The sequence below is a fragment of the Hesperophylax consimilis genome, chromosome 4, assembly GCF_061612785.1.
Source record: "Hesperophylax consimilis isolate HC1 chromosome 4, BYU_Hcon_1.0, whole genome shotgun sequence".
Classification (NCBI taxonomy): domain Eukaryota; kingdom Metazoa; phylum Arthropoda; class Insecta; order Trichoptera; family Limnephilidae; genus Hesperophylax; species Hesperophylax consimilis.
This window is the reverse complement of record NC_142839.1, coordinates 9,931,692-9,955,586: the sequence shown is the minus strand read 5'-3', so window position 1 is coordinate 9,955,586 and position 23,895 is coordinate 9,931,692. Positions and strand designations below refer to the sequence as shown.

The following is a 23,895-nucleotide window of genomic DNA, read 5'->3' as shown; positions in this document are numbered from 1 at the left end:
CTCCGGACAAATATTTTCATGAAATCTGAATGAACTGCATGTCGTATTAATTATTCATGTGGCTCTCTTTATCCATTGATAACAACATGATTATGAGGCGTATTTCAGTAGCGGGGGCGGGGAACGGGGGGCGCCCAAAGCGTAGGTGGTACACAGACACAGTACACACTGGCGGCAGCCGTGCGGGGGATGTTGGCGGGTGCGTAAATTATGAATGAACACGGGTGCAGCCTTTAATCATATGCAAATGATCCCACGTGTCTCGCGCCCCCCGCGCCCCGCGCCTGTCCCCACCGGAGCGCGAGAGCCCAGCACCCAGCGGCCAGCATCCACGCGCGGACATCTGCAACAATGGCTGCGAACGCATGGAGCGGAGCCCCCGCCCGCAGGTATCCTAGCATAGTTTGGGCGTGTACTATCATTTCTCGCGTTTATTTCGGAAACAAAACGCGTAGCAAAAATAATAGGCGAGCGAGAGAGCGCATCCCCCCTCCCCCGGCGGTGCCCCCCGCTCCCCCTGCCCCCACCCGGCAGGAGTATTTTGGTCCGTGTGAGCGAGCGGGAGGCATGAAGTACACGAAGCTTTTTTCTCCTCTCGCTGCAGCCGTGACGTGAACCGACTAGCGACTAGCGAGCGCCGGGCATAACGTAGTGGGAGGTTTGCGCGGTCGGACCGTCGGACGAACCAACTTGCGACTGGTATCATGCACGCGCAATGGTAATAATAATATTCCCGATCGCACGCGAGTACTTAGGAAAATAGTGACACCGGGTAGAAACTGCGTTTCGCGAGCGTCTGCGCTATTGTTAAGTGAATAATTAGAGAATCGGACCTTTTTGTTTAGTGGCGGGTAATTTTACAAACAAATTCGCGAGAGGGGGGTGCGGGTCGTGGTGCAACACCGCCTGTCGCGCGTTTCCGGAAGCGCGATTCGCGAGAGCGCGGATTTTCCGCTGCACTTTTCCGATGCAGCTTTCTGTCCACCGATAGCCAGAAAGACTCACAGGTCACGCATTGCTCTAACGGAGTAAATGGGCATCCAGTTATAGTTAGTAGTTAGTGCGGGTGGCAGTGATAAGGCTGCGGTTGGTGTAAATAGAGTGAGTGTTGCAGCGAGCAGACTTGCTGCACCGCCCCCCGCCCCCTCCCCCGCCGATGGCCACCGTATTGATTTGTATCTGGTCCTCATTGTTTCGCTTCGATTCGCTGCACTCGATTGCGTCTCGCGTTTCAATCGGTCGCTCTCTTCATTTTACGCGAAAATCATTAATGTTTACAAATGAGTTTATTATTTTACTGTGAATATAGTCAATGATTTAAGTACTCATAACTTAACATCATAAAGTGCATCAGTCGTGTTCAATAACAAACAGCGCAAATATTTGTTTAAAAAATGTATTTAATCTATTTCGGAATCAGTTCCATAAGAACGGTAATATTTTTGTGATTGTGAGTGCTATAGAATTGATTTTTTTAAATAATAGTGTGATATTATATTTCGCATCGATAGTCGCAAATCAGCGATTACTCATTTCAAAAAGCACTTAAATTTTAATGTATCTTGTAATTAATTTTTAGTTAAGTTCCGAGTAAACAACGATGTTTTTGTTGTAGGATATAGGACATTGGTATGCAATGTAAATAATACTAGTCCTAAGTTCGACGCCGATAAACAAGTGATTCATGTATTTGCCAAAAAACCAAAATAAACTTGCGTACAATCGAAACCTGTACGAAAGACAGTTTTATAACTGCTTTCAAATAAATTGTTATGTCTCGTGATGTGAAAATAATTTTAATAGACTACTTATTTCAATGAAAACATGTGCAAAAAATCATTGCGTCTGTAACTTCCACAGTATTTCTAGAAACATTTTTTATGCGTGTCTATTTTTGAGAACGCGCACCCGTTATGTGTTATGTGTCATTTTCCAATAAATCCTTGATTTATTAATTCTGTATTAAAGTTTTATGTTTTTATAATATAGATGATACCTTTCTTGAACCTATTTATAAAAACAAAATTATTTACGTAATTTTTTTTCTCTGCAAGTTTCTCATAATAATATTATGTTGCCAAAAAAGTGTAGATTATTACATAAAATTTTACTGTGACACTGTAATTTCATGTATTAATATTCTTCGATCAGTTGAATTACAAATAAATTTGTGCGCCGTAACAGCAAACAGTAAATATTGTAAAATCTATTTTAATTTGTATATAGTTGTTTTTCTGTGTACAATTTATGTACCACATTATTTACGAGATGTAAACACTCCAATTATTATTATTAGACGAGAGCTTCCATGCGTGTGTAGAATTTGATCCGTGAACTTATTTTTAAAACCCTTTAGGATTTTGCAAAACATTTTAGTTACTTCCTTCAGACCGTTTCCATTTCAAGACCAGTATCAATGTATATTTCAGTTTCAACTTTCATTTAAAAATGTCTACCAAAAAACTTGTATTATGTTTTTTCTTTATATTTATTAAACAATGTTTTATTATATTTACAGGTGACGACATCTGAGAACGCAATCAACCATGAAAAGTTTGATAAATTTACTACGAAATATACAATTTAAACACACGACAAGAATACTCGAAACGTTTTGTTATTGTTATTAAAGTTTAAGAGAGCCATAGTGTTAAAAATAATTGTGGCTATACCTAATTGAGTTACTATGCAGTCTGCATCTGCATAATCAAGAGTTGATCAACAATCCAGTAATAAATTGTGAAAGATGTAAGACATTTTATTATATTTGTGAAAAGAATACATATATGATTGCGCGATAAGTAGTTAGCTACTGATGAATTGTTCAGTAGCTGTCGGTGAAAAGTTGACCTGAGATATTTGAAGCAAGCGGTGACCTGAGCATCAACCCTGGAAGGTCTACTCATCCCCGTAAAGCTGTCGCCCTGGGCGGGGCCAAAAGACGCGGTGTCTCCCTCCGTGCAATCGGCCATGGCTGCCGAACCTGGTAAGTGCATCTTCATCACTTTTATTATTCCATATAGGCAAATAAGTACAGCCTACCCTACCTAACTCACATGTAATTATAAATTTATAAAAAATATGACTAGAAATCAATGAACACATTCGAAAATACGCGCGAAGTTCCAGCTACGAATCGCAGCGACGCGCGCGCCCCATTGATTGCACTACTATATCGTGTCAAAAGCAGAAACTAGGTATGCAAAATGACGCACGTGTCATATTCAAATGTGGACTATTCTACACAAAAATATGCATAATGCGCATTCAAGGGAAGACTCGTTTGTTTTAGTGTCGAAAAAGGCGGTGACTTTCGGTACCTCTTTTGATTAGTACAACTTAACTAACGAATTGATTATCATAATTGCGTTGGCTTTCGTGGAAATATAGATTTAAATTTTACATTAATTGGCGTGTAATGTGCAAAATAAAGCGGTTATTAGGATATTTGACGTGGTTGTAATCCCAATCAAACATCGACTAAAGCCGAGTCAATTTTTGCTAAAACTTACCAAGTATGTGGTTAGTTTTTTTTTTAATATCTATGAATTCGCTGTTTTTTCTCACTGCCAACCCTGATTAAAAACTCTGTGCACGCCACTGCTTTTACTCCTACCATCAACACCATCGTCAACATTATCATCATCGTCGTCATCGGCGCAAGAATAGATGCATCCAGCATAGGTGCATCCTGGTGCACTTCAATGCCTATTGTTTATGAAATAAGTTCGTATTACCTACGTACCTAGTCCTATGTAGAAAAGAGAATACCGCACATTCCCGACAATGTTAGATATTTTCTTTTTTGCATCACATATTTGTATAATGTATCACTATATCTACAACTTGATACACTATACGGATTTTTTGTATCTACAAAATCTACGACTGCAAAATTACTCATATTTAGGTAGGCAAGTACCTACCGAAATGTTTTACTTAAAAATATAATATGTTCTCATCGCAACTATTTTCACACTAAAAACATTACAATATTTTGAAAATATAGCTTCCCAATCACCGATACATTTTTACGCATCACTACTAAAAACTTTATGGAAAAATAGGTAAGTATAACTAAAAAAAATACTAGGGATAGGTACCTATTAAAAAAAATGTTTTTGGTCGTACTTAAAAACCTCTAAGTACCTAATTACCTGTACTTGTTTTACCAAAATTATCGAATGATACTATTTTACTCTCAATCTGTTGCGTTTGTAACGGCCATAAACAAAAAATGTGTTTGGTAAAATGCTTCTAAATTACAGATGCGTACAAAATATGTTTCAAATACGACTAGGGCTCAAATTACTACCTTAAGTAGGTACTTGATTTGGTTATTTGGGCACATCTCTGTTTATGGGACTACGAAGTACGGGTTAATTCGGAATTTGAAAAACGAACGTGATGGAAAGATGAACAATGCAACTTGATTTTTGTTTCTGAAAAGGATCATCTATTTTAGGAGTTTACATGCTTTATAATAATATATCCGGGTAACTAAGTAGGCACATACATGAAAAGTGTCAATTAGTACCTAACCAAAAATAGGTAGGTAGATACTAGGGAGTTACCTATAAAATAAACATTTTTATATTATTTTTTGCACGTGAGAATCAGGTGGACATTATCTATTATTATTATATATTATTTTTAATCTGATTTAAAAACGTAAATTATAGGCGTCTTATATTTATATTGGTAAATAATTAAACGGTCCAACGTAATATAGTTAACCACATGCCTAAGTACGTAGGTAGTTATTTTTTATTTTTTTTTTACTTCTCTCATGTTTTTCTTTCACATTTTTGACTTTTTATTTCTTTCATTTCTATTTATCTGTTAAATTTCTTAATACCTACATTTTTTCTTCTCATTTCCTTGAGAAGAAAAAATTGGAACATATTACTGTCACCTCGGAGCAGGCAAAGCGTGGTGAGGTGAATTATATAATAAAAATAATTGATTCTTCTTTAAATAATATTACTGAAACTAACTTTATTCTAAAATAACTTGAGATGATTAACGATTTGAATTTTTTTATGACAAAGTAAATAATATTATTTATTTGATTACTGATTAAAAAGTGTTGTTATCCGAATTTGCCGTGAATTCGTGATTGATTAATCACACTCGGCGCTTAAATTTTTTACGTAGTTATTATATACAGTAATCAGAAGCTTACTACCGCAAGCAATTAATTTAATTTTTTGCCGGACTAAAAGTGTATTTAGGTAGATTTTGCATGTGCAAAAAAATCTCGCTGTGGGTCTTTCTTCTCAACGGATTCCTTTACCCTCTTCATCTTTTCAGTGTTTATGTTTTTTTATCATTCCAGATTATTATTAACTAGCTGTATGTTTAAAACAATAAAACTTTGTAAGACGCTCATTAATATGCCCATGTTTATCTACTTCAATATTATTTATTAACTATGAGAGATATTACCCGCCTATTCTGCCCCCCAGTCCGTATAAAGCTTGTAAAAAAGATATTCAATTGATATCGAAGCATGTACTAATTCTAAGTATATATTTATATTATATGCGAGTACCTAATTAGATATCGTATGCAAGTAGGTACCTAATTAACTTCATAACCTCAAAAAGAATTACAAAATATTTCATAGATAATAGGTAGGTTCTCGAATATTGCGAAGATGAACAAGCGAGATAACATAAAATCCTATATTTCTCAATAGTAAAAATTATTTTCCAAAACGTCTTCATAATATATGTAAAAAAAACTACGTCGTGTGTAGGCTGGTAGGTACTTACTACCTAATTAATATTTACGAAAAAATGAGAGACAACATCAATGATATTATTTAATTTTTTACCCACTTGCATGCTATTATTTTAAATAGTCTGCTGTTTTAATACATATCTGACTAGTAGACCTGCCTAAAGTAAAAATAAGTGCAAGCAATGGGTCTTATAATATATTTTATTTGATTCAAAATAAATTTTACAAAAAGTTTAACTCAAAAAAATATCTATTATTGTAATAAAATTATTACCTAGCCATAGAATGTACAAATATAATATGCAACATTGGATTATATTTGAAAATGTTTGCACTCTTGTATACTTACATGTAGATAGGTATTAAGGAGCGTCGCAAATGTATAATATACATATTTGAAAACCATGCAAAAAAAAATCGTTCATAAGTTGTTCTTTTGGCATTCACCACAGATCCGAAAATTCGTAAAAAATAATTCAATATTTCTTGTTTTATAACTCAGCGGGAATTTCAAAGTACCTAATCATTATTCATTTTCGTAATAGCAACATTATTAATCACTCCTGACATCTATTGAATATTGTCAGAAACACAAAGAAACTGAATATTCCCGCTATTATCGAAATCAATAAACAAACAACAAACCAATATTGCATTATTTTACGTAGGGTTTTGTGGAGATCGTTTTTTTTAAGCCAAAGTGTTCATTTGATCGTGTTAAAATATGAGAAATTAAGAAACATCCATACAACATTAGGTATTTTATGCCGCCTTCATGTTTCAAGAAAGTGAGTTTCAAGAGTTGAGTGACGAGCTGACGAGTGACCATTCTACAATCTGGATCTATATTTTTGACGGTTGACGAAAACATTAATATCATTCCATAATTTCTTTGATTAAAGTTGAACGCACTTTCTGATTAGTTTCTCGTCAGTTTCCTGCATTATTCTCATGTATTTCAGGGCCCGCAGAGCAGCAGTATTCCCTGAGGTGGAATGACTTCCATTCTGCCATCCTATCATCGTTCCGGCATCTTCGTGATGAAGAGGACTTTGTCGACGTGACGCTGGCCTGTGATGGATGCTCCTTCAACGCGCACAAAGTGGTTCTCTCAGCCTGCAGCCCTTACTTCAGGAAACTACTGAAGGCAAACCCGTGCCAGCACCCCATTGTGATATTACGCGACATTCAGCAGAAGGATATGGAGAGCTTGCTGAGGTAGTTTCGAACGATCTTTAACATTAAAAAATACATTTTAAAATTTGAACGTGAAATACTCTTAATAATTAGGAGGTACTGATAACGGTAATTATTACCCTAACTGCCGCACTTTTAGGCACAGATTATGGAATTTACACTGTTTCAACAATTAATATAAGAAATAACTATTTACATGCATAAAATAAATTCTGGGTTAATAGTAATTTTTGCGTATTTACATTGAAACGAAACTTTCACAAATGTCACTCCATGTAAAAAAAGGCCAAAATGGGAGCAAAGGGATCGTTTTATAAGGCAAATTTTGAAATTTTGTTAAAAATGCATCTTTTACCATTTATCCCGACATAAATAGTTGTTTCCCGTAGTAATTAAGTTGAAATGAAGAGTATTTTCAATAATCTGTAACTATTAGAAGTGCGACGGTTAGGGAAATATTTACCCTGATAATATACCTACATTATGTTTCCGAATTTCAAGAGTCAAAATGAGGTATAATTTGTACAAAATATTTGGTTTAGATAAATAAAAAGATCTGTTCATTTTTTTACAAAAGTGCCATATTTATTTTCCACTACTAAAAATTAAATGGTGTTACTTTGGTACTTTGTTTCTAGTTTTCTAATGGTACCTTAAATCCAATTAAAGTCATATTAAAAAGCCACATATACCCATGTACCCTTTTTCAGCTTATGAAGAAATTCACTGATTATGTATATAGTTGATTCACAATTTAAAGTTTAAATACACAATTCTATACATTTATTATCTGTTCATGCTAAATTGTGGCTTCACATTTGAGTCAGCACACATCTCAATCTGAATATATCAAAATAGTGGAACATGCTCATAATACAAGACTAACCGCAAACGATGGACTTGTTATTCTCAGATATCTAAATAAATACGGTTCAAGAACCTTAGAATACAATGTCCTTAAAATTTAAAACATGTTACCAAACTCAATAAAAAATTGTGAACTAATTTTGAGCGTGCTGAAAAAATGGTTATGTGGAAAAGACTTTTTGCACTGATCTATTTTTCTCTCTGATATTCTTTGTACTTTTTCTGATTCTATATTCATTTTTTGTTGTTTTGTTTTTTTTTTATTTTATTCACTATGTATTATTTTCTTTAATTTTTTAATCATATGTCTATGATTCAAAATAATAATGTTATATAATACTAATGGGATTCATCCTAAATTTTAAAATATAATGTAGATTGATGGTTAATAAGAACCCATTGATAAACTACTGTCTAGCAGTTTAAAGGTATTTCATTGCAATTGTATAACATTATTTTTTTTAAATTAAAACTTAAACCATTATATTATATTTTGACAATATTGTTTTACTCTAGGTTCATGTATAATGGTGAGGTTCACATTGGACAAGAGCAGTTGGGAGACTTCCTGAAGGCTGCCCAGATGCTTCAAGTACGGGGCCTGGCCGATGTTCCTACTCCCGGAATGCCCATCAACAATGTAGAACACAAACTATCCCCTGTAAGTACCTACCTTCCCATAAAGATTATAATATAACTGGTACAAACATAGAAGAGGGTGGTCTTGAAAATTCTTTATATAGCCATCAAGATTATTATCCATTTAATGAGTACTAAAAATCCTAAATAGTTCCTACCCATAAATGATCTTATCTTTTACCCTCTCTTGATGCACAGCATCCTTGATGTGATTTTTCACAAAAACAACGTTACACAAATTATCCAATTATTGTTATTATTATCATTATAACAAATTTTTATTAGAAATTGCATGTTAAGAAGTTTGGTGCCTGAAATTTAAAAAATATATATATATAATCGTTTTTGATCATTTTTTTTCCAGTCTTCCACAAGTCTTCCTTGGCCCGAGACCACCCACAATAGATCACGAGAACGAAGTCGTTCTCGCAAAGATGCTTCCGGACATTCCCCCCCTCCTCCAAAACGCACCCGATCTTCCGACCTTTACCAAGCACAGCTGAGAAATAGGTAATTAATATCTTAAATATCTTATTCTCCTTCATAAAAATTATCCCTGATAAAATTAATTGTTCTTATCCTGAAAAAAAGTATTACCTGCTGTGAAAATTTTCAGTTACGAAAAAATTAAAGCCAAGTAGGAATTTTTTCCCCTCAAATGATTTTTATGTTTGCTGATGGCAACATTACTTCAGTTTCAATAAAACATGAACAACTTTATCTATTATCCATTTTAAAATTGGAATTACTTCTTAGGAGATTCAACTAAAGGACTACCCATTTAATTGAATGCTTAAACTAACACTTTATAAGAAAGTTAACCTTTTGATTGATTTTCAGGGTTGAATCACTCACCACTCAAAACCATCGGAGTCCTGATAGATCGCTCAACAATGGATTGGACTTGAGAGACTCTCTCCTAGGACAGGCTTTAGAAGGCGGCCCTCCCTCTCACCCGAACAATATGGTATGTTATTTCATTTTATATACAATATTGTCCAAAGCCACCGTCAATGATTTTCAAAATGTCCACTTTTTAATAATAATAATATTTGGATGATTTTTATGGCATTATTTTTGTGAAAAAAACACCTCAAAGGCGCTGTGCAAATATATAATACATTTCTACGATGATCATCGATTACTAACCATAGACTAGAACTATTATCAACTTATGGCTGAGAGATTGCATCCACCTGTTCGATCACTAATACTAAACTATATGTAATATTTGGCTAATTTATATAGCGCCGTTTTCGTGAAAAATCACATCAAGGGTGCAAAATGTACAATGCATTTGACCAATGAATGTGATGCTGCGTTAGAATGTACTTATATTATTATAAGTTTATATTCTGTAAAGGCAGAACATATACTGGACCATACTTACCTGGGAGGTCACTTGAGATTAGGGTTGCCAGATGGTATCCAAAAGGAGGACATGTCCTCCTTTTCCATGTTTTGTCCTCCCTTACCTACTGTAAGTCCTCCTTTTTGCTAAACATCCGAAATATTAATAAAACAGCCAAATACCCGTGTTTTACCAGCGGGCGAGACGACTTTGATGCCAAAAATGTTCTGTTTACGACTGCCATGTGAATGTGGGCAACAATTGCTTTAGAAAGACACGTAGCTATGAACTACGTAACTTGATTTCATTTCTTAAATCAAAATCAGATGAAGATGAAGCATATTATGATTTGAAGTTGCACGAGCAGTGGTAAATCTACTTCAAAAGTGTTAAAAACATTGAATTTTTCTTAGAACTGCTCAAGATCTGCGAGTTATATTTTTGTATAAGCGCACATAACGCAAATGTGGAAAGATTTTTTTCACTGATTAATACTCAGTGGAGCAAAGAGAGGAATATACTAAGTGTGCAGTCAGTTAAATCTTTTGTTTTTACTCCATACAACTTCAAAAACATGAAATGTGAAGATTTTTATAATTATTTGTTAAAAAACCAAGAACTTCTTTCCAAAATTAAAGCAGCTCAGCTAAATATGATTAAAATAATGTAAAAAAATTCGTTTAATTTCTGAATGTCCTCCTTTTTTTACAGAAAATCCTCCTTTTTGGACCCATCTGCCCTCCTTTATCAAATTATCATCTGGCAACCCTACTTGAGATTAACACTGTTTATGGTTTATTAGAGAAATTTAGATACAGTTTGCAAATTTGCAGATGACATAATTGGAACTATTATTGGTATTTATTTTAATAATATATATGTGAGTGTGTTTAGGAGAGTACAGTAATTTTTATATGGAGAGATTCAACAGTAAAAGGATTTGATGAGAATTTATCTTCCCAAATGTGATTTGTCCCTTGGTATGAGACAGATTGAAGAATAAGATTTTGAATAATGTAAATCCAATAAGAAACATGTGATTTGGATATATTGTAAAGTTGTATAATGTTTTAATTACTCCTCTTTGCCTAACATAATGAATATGTGAGAATCTAAGCTTGCACTTTTTGAATTGCGATAATCATGTGTATTTACATCTAATTATGTATTATTATAAACTAGGTCATCACAATTCAATGTTATGAAAATAAACTCAGTTTACAATGGTTAGTCGAAATTCGAAACCACTGAAACAGTATTAGTAATTTTTACTTATTATATAAAATGGTTATTATAATATATAAATTATTTAGTATTTCTATTTCAAATTAGACACATGTATTAATTTGTTTTACGATAGCAAGTGCAGGTAGTTTAACGAATTTTTATACCTGGGGTGGGTAACGACTAACTTACCCAGTTTTTGAAACTATGTTAATGAAAAGATCTGTTTTAACCTGTAAACTAAATGAACAGAATGTCAAAATTTCACCTCAGGCCTATTTCTTGAACGTTTATAGTTTTTAACATCATAAAATATGCCGATGGATTTAACAGTATGAAATAACCTTCAATGTTGAAATTAATTGTGTATTTTAATAATGCAAATTTTGTCTTACCTAATAAGCATTCCCCATTCTTCCAGAAAATAAACTCAGACAACTCCCTGCAGGCACAGTCGACAGGCGAGGACTCTTCTTCCGACGCGGCCATGAGTGATACAGAGATGGACCTGCCCCCGCGTCACGCCCCCCAGCCCAAGCTGGAGCCCCAGGACTACTGCGGGGATGATGGCATGATGGGACACAACGGGGGAATGATGGACCAGCAGAGGAACCCCAACTTCCCCGGAGCCTTACTGGGTTTACAAGGTATAGTGATGATTATTGGCGATGTTTCAAAATTTTCCTTATTTATATCATCGAATCTTTTACATTGTGCTTTAACCTCTTGAACGCCAGCGTATCCTTAACCGGTTCTGTGCCATAAACGTTCACGAGCTTTTCGTTGCCGTGTACGGCAGGCGGGCCATACAAGATTAGCACGTTTACTCGCCCTTCTTTATTCCTTTGTTATATCATGTATTTAGAATAATTTAAAATATGGAACACATAGAGATATCTATTTGGATGATCGAGAAACACTTTAATATTACAGTTTATTGATATTACCGACTTTACAGTGATCTAATTTGTTGCCAAAATATTCACAGCCATACTAATATTAATACCTTCTGGAATTAAAAAAGTTAAGGATACGTTTAAAAAATCATTTCTCTGAATATAACTAGCTATTCTGGGGAAACTACATACGGTAGATTATATACTATTTTTATAAATATATAAACACATTATCTGGTAGGACTGTACAATTTACAAAAACATAATTTTGCCAAAATCAGATGGCGCACGGCGAAAATTTTGTATCGGCACTCCAAGAGTTAATCAATACTGTAGCATTGATGGTTTCTATTGTAGTTATTATACAAGTTAATATTACAAATTATAATACTTGCATAATAACTGCCATTGTTACTATAATTTATATCCATATCGGTACATATTTAAAAATAGTCAATTATATTGAGATTATACTATCTCTACTTCCCTATACATATATGATCTGGTTCATTATTATCTGATAAACTCTATAATTAATAGTAAGGTTGTGTTCAAGGTCTGCTCCCTGGTCCCTCCGGCATGCACGGAACTCCTGATAACTTTGGTAAGCTAACACTATTACTTTATTTATGCTGGCATGGAAGTTTGACAAAATTTGTCTCTTATTTTTTAGCATATTCGCTTACACGAAATAGTACACTCATCTTTTCACTTATCATCAACTGCGACGGAAACTTGAATCTTCAATCTAGTTTTAATTTCCTCCTAACAACATTAAATTATATTCTCGGAGACAAATTTTGGAAACAACATGTTTAATACAAATATGCTTTTACATTTGAATTATTTAACAATGATAACCTTTTGAAATTACAAAATTAGTATTTTTATAACACTATATAATATTTTATTGAAATAATCGAGCAAAACGAATCATACAATATGTGGAGGAATGTACCCAGAGGGAAATGCAAAATTTATACTTGGCTTATTAATTTACTTACATGGCAAAAATAGTTTCAAACGTTCTATTATACAATGATATTTTCATTTGATGAATATATGTTGTCAGTTATGCACAAATGTAAAATTGATATAGAATACTTGATGCCCAAACGGGTGAAAAGGGAAAAGAATATAATATGTGCGTGCAGGTTGGTTGAAACGGTGTGGAGTTGTGATAATCATGCGGTGTCCGTCTGCCGCAGGACACGACTGGACAGGGACAGGGGGAGCCACTAACTCTAGCGGGCAGGGGGACCCCCGGCTCGTGCCGCAGACCTCCGGTCTTATGAACTCCTGGGCACAGGCGCCGCCGCACGCAGCCCCCGATATCGGCAAGATGCTGGGAGACCAAAGCTACGGGAAATACCCCATGTACGGGGCTAGCACGGGCCTGGCCCCCGGAGAGCACAGCCCGCAGAACAAGCCCAAGTGCCCCGAGTGCGGGAAGGTCTACAGCAATAACAGCAACCTCAAGCAGCACATTGTCAACCTGCACTCCACGCCCAGCGAGATCTTCCACTGCCACATGTGCTCCAAGGGATTCAAGACACGCCAGTATATGCAAATACACATGCTCTCTATGCACGGCATTCGACAACGCAAGAACTACGATTCCAACTCCTCCTCTCCTTCTATGTCTTAATAAGTTATATTATAACAAACTAATGTAATATCAGTGATATCGCTAGGTATAAAGTATGTGTATTAGATGTGTATCAAAATCAATTCACCCAACGCATTAGAGACAACAGATCAGATTAGAGACAAACACAACTCTGCCTCATTCATAGATACTATATGCATGAGTATTGCGTACGGCGTACCTCCCCGGTGCGGTGTATTTGCATGAAGATTACTAGAGTGGTAGAGTGGCGAGTAATGTGACTGACTAACCGCCGCCTCTGTGTTGCAGGGGCGGCACTAATGGGTGGCGCGCCGTCCTACCGGCCGCAGTGCCTCATGTGTGGGCGCGTGTACTCTTCCACCTCCAACCTGCGCCAGCACATGCTCAACGTGCACTCGCAGACGGACCGCGAGCAGTGGCACGGCTGCGCACACTGCGGCAAGAAGTGCAAGACCAAGCATTACCTCATCAACCACCAGCTGCAGGCGCACGGTATTAGGCAAAGACAGGGCACATAATATTGGAGGTAGCTGCCGCCGCCCCCCCTTCCGTGGAAACAAAAGGCTGATTAGATTAACTGGATCTACGACAGATTGGAAATGAAACATTGTACTAAATTGTGAAAGTGCCAGTATTAAGATGTGATAACTATTTGTTCTCGGTGAAAAACTATCATACTTTCTAATGGTTTTCTGAATCTAAATAGTTTTTACGGTATTTTAGAATCATAAACTTGAAAACATACATATTATCTAGTAATATATCTGCAATAGTATATCAGTACAGATAAATAATAGAAAACTATAGTTTATTTTGCTTCCTTCCTCCGAGCTGTGCATAAAAGAGTATTAGTTTTCCCAAATGTACGATGGGTATGAATGCAGCTTGTATAAAGTAAAAAATAAATAGCTTTTAAATTTCTGATAAAATGAAGGGCCATACGTATTTTTATAAAACTTGCATCAATGGTGTTGTCTTTAATTGAATTGCAGTAGATATTCATTTAGCCAAAGCCAAAGGCTGCTTTACTATAAAATAGTCAGTAATAAGTTTAATATGGGCATTGCAGATGCCGCAGTTTTGAGGGAGGACTCTACTCCTACTGCCCCCCAGATAGTAAAAGCAGAACCTCCCCAGTACCCCGCTGCGCCCCTCTTTACTCAGAAACAATTATCCCCCTTTCTCGACCAAAGCTATAATTACTTGGAAAGTGAAATTGTGAAAATATTATCAAGCGGTTCTGTGAGAAACAACAGGGAGCTAGACTGCCCCTTGTGCGGTGTGCCTCTAGCCTCGCTGGCTGAAGCTCGCCATCACATCGATCTCCATTATCCAAGAGACAGTCCCTTATGTCCTGTAGCCACGTGTGCCAGACTTTTTGCCCATCCCAACTCCGTACGAAACCACATGCGTATCAAACATCCGGAACAATGGGATAAAATGAAAACCCTGAAATGGAGTTGTGGCTGGAATGTTTAAAACACAATTCGACATTTATATTGAGTATGCATTATTAAGAACACAGTTACATTATAGCAGTAGAAATTTAAAGATAACCTAAGGAAGATGGAGCTGAAATCTAATTATTTTTTTATATAAATTCATCCTAATGTAAAATATTGTACCTATGCGCTTTTATTTTGATAATATCTATTTAGATTTGATTCTGAAATTTTAAAGTTTTCTTAAAATCAAGTTGCAAATCAAACCCACCACGGAAAGATCTCAACATTAATTTAGTCGCTGTATTTTTAAGATGAATTCTGTATTTTACTAATAGAGCAAACATGTAGTAGTACAAACATGTACACGCAATGCACTATATTTATCTTTGTAAAAAAACTAGCATTTCAAGTAAAGTTTTTATTTAGCCTTAGAACAGACTAAAATTGTATTGTTTTTTACCAAATAATATTTTTTGACTGAGTTTTTCATTAAATTGTAGATTGTACATTAATATATAAATTTTATAAAACTAGATCTGCCATAAAGGCTTCAATATATATTATTATATCAACTGAATAATAATCAGGCACTTACTAAACTATTTTAGATAAACCTTATAGGGGGTTGTTATGATGAAATTTAAATAAAAACAAATGTTCCTCATCTGTAAAACAGAGTACTTTTAAGATTGTATGTTACATATATAAAAACGCTTTTACTGCATGTAACTTAATATGTGAATATTGATTATAATAATCAAAAGAAAATAATGTCAGTGTTTATATTGTAACGATAACTGAATAAATCTGCCAAAATAATACTACTGAGTTTGTATGATTCGTTTTGCTTCCCCATTTACTTATAAACAAAAGATCATTTGCTTCTATGGACAAAACTAGTCAAAAACAATCAAAATAAAATATGATTGTATTTCAAGAAATACAAAGATTGGAAATATTGAGTATAACCTGGTATTTTGTGACAGTATCGCGCCGGTCATTGGACATGTTACGAGTTCGGGCGACAGACCCTCGACCGTGCCCCAAATGTGGCAAAATCTACCGCTCTGCACACACCCTCCGCACACATTTAGAAGACAAACACACCATATGCCCTGGCTATCGGTAAGTCCCAATTGAACCCGCTTTTTAATTCAACTTGACAACAAACAAAACGTCTACTTTTTATCTACAATCATTCCATACCTTTGGTTGCATTTTCTAAGCACACAGTGCACTTTCTATGGTTCATACATTCATAAAAAGACAAATTAAAGATCAGCAATAAACTAACTCAGTTGAAAGAAATACATAATATATTATTAAACACTGATTACATATCAACAAATTGTAGAGGAAATATGAAGTAACTGTTGTCAAATGAACGCAACATATTTATATGACTTATTTCCATAGGTGTGTATTGTGTGGCACTGTTGCTAAGTCCCGCAATTCCCTCCACTCGCACATGTCCCGCCAACACAGAGGAATTTCTACCAAGGATTTGCCGGTTCTGCCCATGCCAAGCCCTTTTGACCCCGAACTAGCAAGCAGGTACTTCAGGCAATACTTCAAATTAAATTACTTACTAACACTCTGGAATGTGCCAAACCCTAATGAATCAGGTATAGAAGCACGTATAAGGTCTATCGTATACAGATACTTATAAGCTATTCGACTTTGATGCAACCACTAGTCGCCTAATGCTGGTTTCCGTACACAAAACGCTACCTGAATTATACTGAACTTGATCATTTTTCCAAGTCCAGCTGTGAAGTTAATAGGTAGACTAAATCTAGCGATGAAGACAATGTTCTTCTCTTCTTTATTATAAAAAATATTTAGCGTGGCGAATTCGTCTCCGCCAAGGAACTACATTAGAATGATGTCAAATGGACTTTTCCAACTTCAATTCCGCCTTAACTCCTAAATCCCTTCTTATGTATTCCGGTAAATTATAGTTATATAAACATGGATGTTTTCCCACCTCCAGAAAAAAATTTACATTGATGTAATGTAATATAATATAGTAAAAAGTTTGCATTTAACACCGGTGCTTATAATCAAGAATTAAAAAAATAAGTCATGTTCAGACACCATTCTGTCAAATGAGCACAGTAGACGCATATGCGACATGTGTAGCTTGCGACTAACACTGTCAGTAGCATGCAACTGACTTGGGTTACGTGTACAAAACTCGTGTTGCTTGTAAGTATCTCTGCGTATAATAGGCCTAAGAGGACGATGAAAATTAAAGAAGGAAGAGGGGTTTTTTTGTTATTTGTTTTTGGGGTGTTATGCCGTGTTGCGCTAACTCCTTCTTTAGCCAACGTTTCGGACAGCATTGCAGTGTCCATCATCAGGGCAGATGTGTTATTTTATAATAAAATAAAATTAAACATAAAATATGATGATGGATACTGCAATGCTGTCCGAAACGTTGCCTAAAGAAGGAGTTAGCGCAACACGGCATAACACCCCAAAAACAAATAACAAAAATACTTTTGGCCGTGAAAATCTTAAATCATATTTAAGGAAGAGGGGGTCTAACCAATGATTTGAGGCACCGCAACTTCCAAGTCCAGCATTGAAATGTACACAAATGAAAGTAGTAGACTTGAAAATACCGCTTCCCGCACTCAAAACTGGCATTTGAGAACGAATGCATGCGCGCTATGCTTGCACTAACATCCGCCATTGTCCGCTATGTGATTTACCTTAAAAATCAGGTTTTTACATTCTAGATTGCTTGCAAAGGCCGGAGTGAAGATATCGCCGGCTGAACTGAGGGCACGAGCTTCTCCCACCGGACCGCGGCGGTCTGACGTCAAGCTGGATGCAAAGAGTGCTCACTCTGCTGCCTCCGAAACCAGCTCCTTGTGCGGAGACAATGATCCGGAAGACCTGACTATCACGCAGCACCGATTCGACATGCTGCCCATGTCTCCTCCTCCAAGTAAGCAGCTAAACAGATCATAACCATAATAATAAAATTATAAGCTATTATATTATAATAAATTAGTAAGTGTGTTTTTCTTTTCAGTTAACTTATGTTTAATAGTTTTCGTTTCAGCCATGAACCATCACAATTCAAACACAACAATTACTAAGGTTCCAGCAATCAAGGCAATAGCGGCCAAAAGTATAGACTCCATAGCGCAGAATTTAAGTGGGAAACAAGAAGACTATCCCGCAGCCCTCGGAGGGTCAGCCATCCTAGACACCTACCTGCAGTTCATGGCAGAAAACACGTTTGGTAAGTTATTAAATATATGTAAAAACAAGAGAGTTTTCAATCATTGTATCAAGTCTTACAAAAACCTCTTTTAAAAAGGTTTTTATGTTTAAAAAGATTTGATAAATTCTAAATGTACATTATTCTACAGGAATGGGTATGTCACAAGAGCAAATAGCCGCCATGCACGCGGCTAAACTAGCACAGCTGAATGCCCTGGGAACGCAACTAGAGCGCAAGCATCTCAGCTTTAACAAGTTGTCCCCACCTCCACAGGGCCCCCTCCACCACCACTTCTTAGAACAGATGCACCAACATTATGCCAAGAAAGACCTCCGAGATGATGAAGCTCTAGACCTTGGAAAGGAAAAAGACAGAGAAAAGGAAAAGGCAAGACACCGTGAGATCGTCGAGATCGACATAGACAAAGAAATCGAAGATCAGAACAGAAACACTCGCAAATTAGATGTCAGCGAATATGATAAAAGAGAGATTTCCAGGGATATGTCAAGGGATATGTCCAGAGATATATCTAGAGATTTGTCCAGAGATTTGTCCAGAGATGACATCAGAAACGATAAGAGAGATAAACACTTTGGAGATAGCAGCGAGCCAGAAGATGAAGAGTACTCAGATGAAGATATCCAGAAAGATTGTGAATGAGACAGAGAAGAAACTAATGAAATCAGTATCTCAAATCCTTAGATATTTTCCATATTATTTATCCCGATAAGGGTTTTATATTTTTTACTTTGTACTTATATTTTATTTTGAAGATTGTGTTTACAAGAAATGTCAATATTGTCATATTTCTTATGAACGCATTTGAAAATTGCTAAGGGTTTGACTTATGTGATTTAAATGGGAATATAAAGCTTTGTACAATATTATTCTGTCCGGTAATATTGGACGGAGTTTTTGAACTGTTAGTATTAATATAAATGCATTTTAGATTGCAAGGGTAAACCGTTAATAAACATTATTGTATGTACAGTAAAAATCCAAATAATATTAAGTTTAATTTTTACCATAATGATTGGCAAGTGGTCTATGTTAGAAGATTTTTGGAAATATACAGATTTTACATTTATTGTTAATTTGAAGACTGCCATAAGAAGGGCGTCTCTCTCAACTAGGGTTTTAGATAAATCTTTCATTTGTTTGTGCCATTTCATTTTGAAAATTAACATTTATATTTTAGGATAGATAAGAGTTTTGCATATAAATTGAACAATTTAGAAAAGACGATTGTTGTATGCACATCCAAGTGCATGATGCTTGTATGCTTTATTTGACATACACAGATTCCATCCATCTACCTCAAGTTATTGTAGTGTTAAACAAATATTCCTCCAAAATACAAACATATAATTCCATCCATCTACCTCATATTGTATGTGAATTTAATTATTTTTAAATACTAAATCAATAATATTTAATTAGTCCAAAGTATGTAATAAGACCAAACTCACAATTCAAAAAGGTTTAAAAAGATATCCCCTTAGGTTAATATAATATATATTACAATTCCAAGCTCCAACCTCAAATACTGCCTCATAAATGTGTGTTTATTTTAATGACAACTTTTACAATTTATTATTATTGTTACATACATATAAATTACTAAGTATACGATCCGTAAGTACTGAGCTTCAAACTTGAAATGTATTTAAATTCAAAGTAATAGATATCACTACAATTTAACGCACAGTGAATTATTATATGGAAACAAACAGGCTTTAAATATTCATATGAGATGTAATCGTTTGCATTCAAGTATTTAAGATAAACCATTTTGACACATTTACAAAAGAAAGCCATTACTAATCACCCCCTCAAGACTAAAGTAACTAGTAAACATGTTGTGCGTGAAAGCAATACGTCAGTCAATGTAGCTGTAACATTTGTAAGAAGTGATACTTCTCCCTTTTAAATGTACCTATATCTTAAAAGATGTTTTAGTCAAATTGTTAAAATATATTTCGTACATATGTATTTTGAATACAAACTGGAAAGCAGTCTGATCAAATGATTGTGTACATTATGTATTGAAGCGTTTATAAAAACACTTCAATACATAATGTACACAAATGATTGTGTACATTATGTATTGAAGTTTATAAAAAATTAAGATGAAAAGTTTGAAAAAAAATTCATTCAGGCTAAAGAATCATGATAGTATACTATAAATCTTAAATAAATATTTTAATAATCAATGTTTTTAAATGGTCGACAGTGTTTAAATGTACTTGAAATATTTTTGATATTATCACAAAAACTTCAAAATCCTTATAGTACAATATAATAAACATTCGTATACTCAAGTAAGTTTGTGTCTTATAATACAATTATTAGATATTTCAGAATAAAGTAAATCATACATTTGTATCATTATTCCCATGATAAGTTTGGTTTTCTGTAAACATGTTAGCTTGTTTTGTATTATTCCAACTATTGTTGAATAATTATTATTTGTCGTATTATAAGTAAATTTGCCCAAAGTGTGGGTGATACTATTTACGCTTATGAGAAAACATTCAAATCAGTTATTTAATAATTAGTATTTTGTATTCTGTTGTGTTGTGAATAAGTAAGGTTTCCTCGAATTGAACACAAGCAAGTGAACAAATAATTATTTTACTCTTCGTATGCAGTTATCTGTTATTGAAATACTGGTTTAAGATATTTCATTAGAAATAGAAGAAATATTTATTAAAAATATGTAAGTTACCAATATTTCAACTCGGTCAGCCATTCTCAAATAGTCATTCTGGTTTCACCAGAACTTAACCCATATAATATATATTTACTTATAAAATACAAACAATTTTATATATTAAAAACTTACCTCTTACCCGCTGCTAGTGAAAATGTAGACATACTTAGAATGAGAAATTTGTTAAGGACTTGAGTGACTAATATTGTCTGGCATTTACTTGAAATACCTCGTGAGCGTTTAGAGTAGGACCTATGACCTGAGTCAATAAGAAAGTGGGAATGATATATATTATGTAATGGAGTTGTTGTGTTTGTTTGTGGGCAGAAGGTAATGCAGTGCAGTGCCGCAGTGATAGCGGCTAGCGGCCGATGTTGCATTTATAGTAATGTATGTATTGAAAGCTTGCTACGTAAGGTTTGCTTGCCCATGAAAATGTATGTTTTCACTATAGTACGAGTATATCACAATAACTCAAATTTACTCACATGTTTCTATGTTCATTATTGTTCTTGGATGGATTGTAATTACATTATTATATACATTGTAATTTGCCGTGTTACATTTTGTTTATGTTTAAGTTGTTTTGATCAATGTTAAACATATTTGTTGTAATGAATACTATTAATATGTACATAAAACAAATTTTTATGAGAAAACGGGGGATTCGGTATAGATTGGAATAGACAAATTGTAATGAAGATTGTTTTTTTAAGGTGCTCTGATCCACATGGTGAACAGATTTATAACACATTTTCATGTTTTCCAATTCGTAGATATTGACAATTTTATAATCATTTTTGAAGAAGCACAATTAAATTTATGATGATTATTGTACATACTTTAAATTTTGGTAGTTGAATCCAAAACTATTTTATTGAGTTGATAGAAAAGGGGTGATTTGTTTTAATAGCAAAATACATATATACTTCCTGGGTATGTTAATATTGGGACTTAAATTAATATTGGTTACACGTTCAAGGCTCTGTGATCAGCCATTACTTTGTATGATATTTTACTAAATTTCATAAGGTTTAATTATTTTACACCTTTCTGTAAAGCCTGTTTTAAGTTGATCCAGCCTCTTTGATTGTTTCATTTTATTATAGTCTGGACTTGATGATGTGTTTTCATGTATTTTATACATTTTTGGGGCAAAACCCCTTTTATTATTTGGTTATTGCAACACAATTCTTAAAATATGCTAGTTGAAGTTTTATTCTGAATTTATATCCTTGGTATATTTGTTAAATCTGAATTTGACATTGGTAACAAGTAAATTAGTGTCGTAAACAAAACTTTATGAAGCCATATCAAAACATGTACTATCAAACATTTAATTTGAAATGAACAACATTTTTTCCATGCGCCGTATACTGAATGCCGCGTTAGTAAATCTTATACAATTTAGAATATGTAGGAAAGGTAATTTTCCACGTTTTAGAAGTTAACTGTTGAGGGGCGAGGTGCCTTCTAAGTTAATAATGAAAGAGCCTGAAAACACCGCAACCGCGTCATCAACCGCAACCGCACAGTACATAACAATAACAGTGTGGTGTGAAGTGCAGGAGACTGTGGAGTACATTGGCGTGCCTTAACACCAGTTCAAGCAACATCTCCCCACGTTAGTCAGGCGATCTAAGTTCCTATATACTTGCTCCCTATAATGGTAACTGTTAAGTCTGTACATACATATTACCCTTAATTCTTTTATTTATAAGCATAATAAATACTAGTTTTTATAGTATAAACGATCATTTTATAAACTGTACCACTAAATGATCAATTAATATTAACTTGTCGTCATTCATGTGTGAAAGTTTCCTTATTTTAATCAAAATGACGGAATCACGATTGTATGAAGCCAACGTCTTATTTATATTACGTTACTTGTGGTAATGTTCAAAATTTCTTTATGGGCGCTTGACGTCACTACTGTTTGAATCTCATATATTTAATTTGTGTAAACCTCGGAGCATGATGTGTACGTTGTGCGTGATGATTACTGAAAACTGTCTGAATGAATGTGAGAAAAAAATAAATTGTAAAAATTACAAAAAAATATTTACAGGTAATGAATGTATACATTTGGATTAAGTCATTGGGCTTAGGAAGGAATCGGTTGTTGGGAAACACCAGGTTAGGCATTGTTCGGCCAGTACATACAGCTTTTCTTTTTAAACTTATACGATAAACAGAGCTTAGAGTAAATACACTCATTCACCGATGCACTATTATAGAGTAAAAGATATCGTACTGGTAAATCAATTTAGCAAAATTTAGACAAAATAGTAAAAAATATATTATGTACCCTGTTCTTTTATGAGCTTAAATAAACATTAGAAAAATTATACTTTCGTACTATGTGGTTATTATTGCCATTAGCAGTTTCATTTCGTCTCCTTATTTTGGTGTATTTATTATTTTCGTTCCTATATTTTAGACATTTTAACAACTAACCTAATTATGTTTTGTCTTTATTTCATCATGCTTCTTATTCATAATAATTATCCCTTTACTTGCCATAATATTGTTTTGTTTAAGCTAAGAATATTACATTGTGTATTGCTTGAGTTGATTTATATTAAATAAGTGTTTAAAATGTTCATTTTTATTTTATTTTGGGTGAATAATCCCCAAGTTTTCCTCTCATCAAACCAACGATTTATTTATTTAAGATTTGCGTTAAATTACGAAAGCCCCCTCAATTGAAAACTAACTACTGGGAGTAGTCAAGCAGTCGAATGCTCTCCATAGCCGAGGGGTAAGGATCTCGACTAGAAATCCGGAGGTCGAGGTTTTAAGTAAATTTTATTTGATTGATTTGTTTTATTTCACAATTAATTCATTATTTAAGGCACATTCCAAAGTGGAAGATACTCTCATTATCGCCCTGGTGTAAGATTACCATTCAGAATTGAAACAATGCTAGATTTAGCCATGTTCAGTG

At 34.5% G+C, this 23,895-nt stretch overlaps 1 protein-coding gene across 7 annotated transcripts; it reads left to right on the top strand.

The window, feature by feature from the left end:
- Nucleotides 1-611: 611 nt before the first annotated feature.
- Nucleotides 612-23,637, top strand: LOC149424168 (protein abrupt-like). Of its 7 annotated transcripts, none has more exons than XM_089651324.1 (13): nucleotides 612-718; nucleotides 2,519-2,986; nucleotides 6,708-6,963; nucleotides 8,326-8,470; nucleotides 8,813-8,958; nucleotides 9,289-9,415; nucleotides 11,445-11,670; nucleotides 12,476-12,523; nucleotides 15,981-16,119; nucleotides 16,411-16,548; nucleotides 17,739-17,950; nucleotides 18,068-18,250; nucleotides 18,381-23,637. In XM_089651324.1, exons 2-13 carry the CDS (start codon nucleotides 2,971-2,973, stop codon nucleotides 18,890-18,892), a joined length of 2,148 nt encoding a protein of 715 aa, XP_089507450.1. In that variant the 5' UTR covers nucleotides 612-718; nucleotides 2,519-2,970; the 3' UTR covers nucleotides 18,893-23,637. The 7 variants fall into 7 exon arrangements, with proteins under 7 accessions (XP_089507450.1, XP_089507448.1, XP_089507444.1 ...); XM_089651322.1 differs by having other exon boundaries at nucleotides 17,724-17,950; XM_089651318.1 differs by having other exon boundaries at nucleotides 17,724-17,950; nucleotides 18,056-18,250.
- Nucleotides 23,638-23,895: the final 258 nt, after the last annotated feature.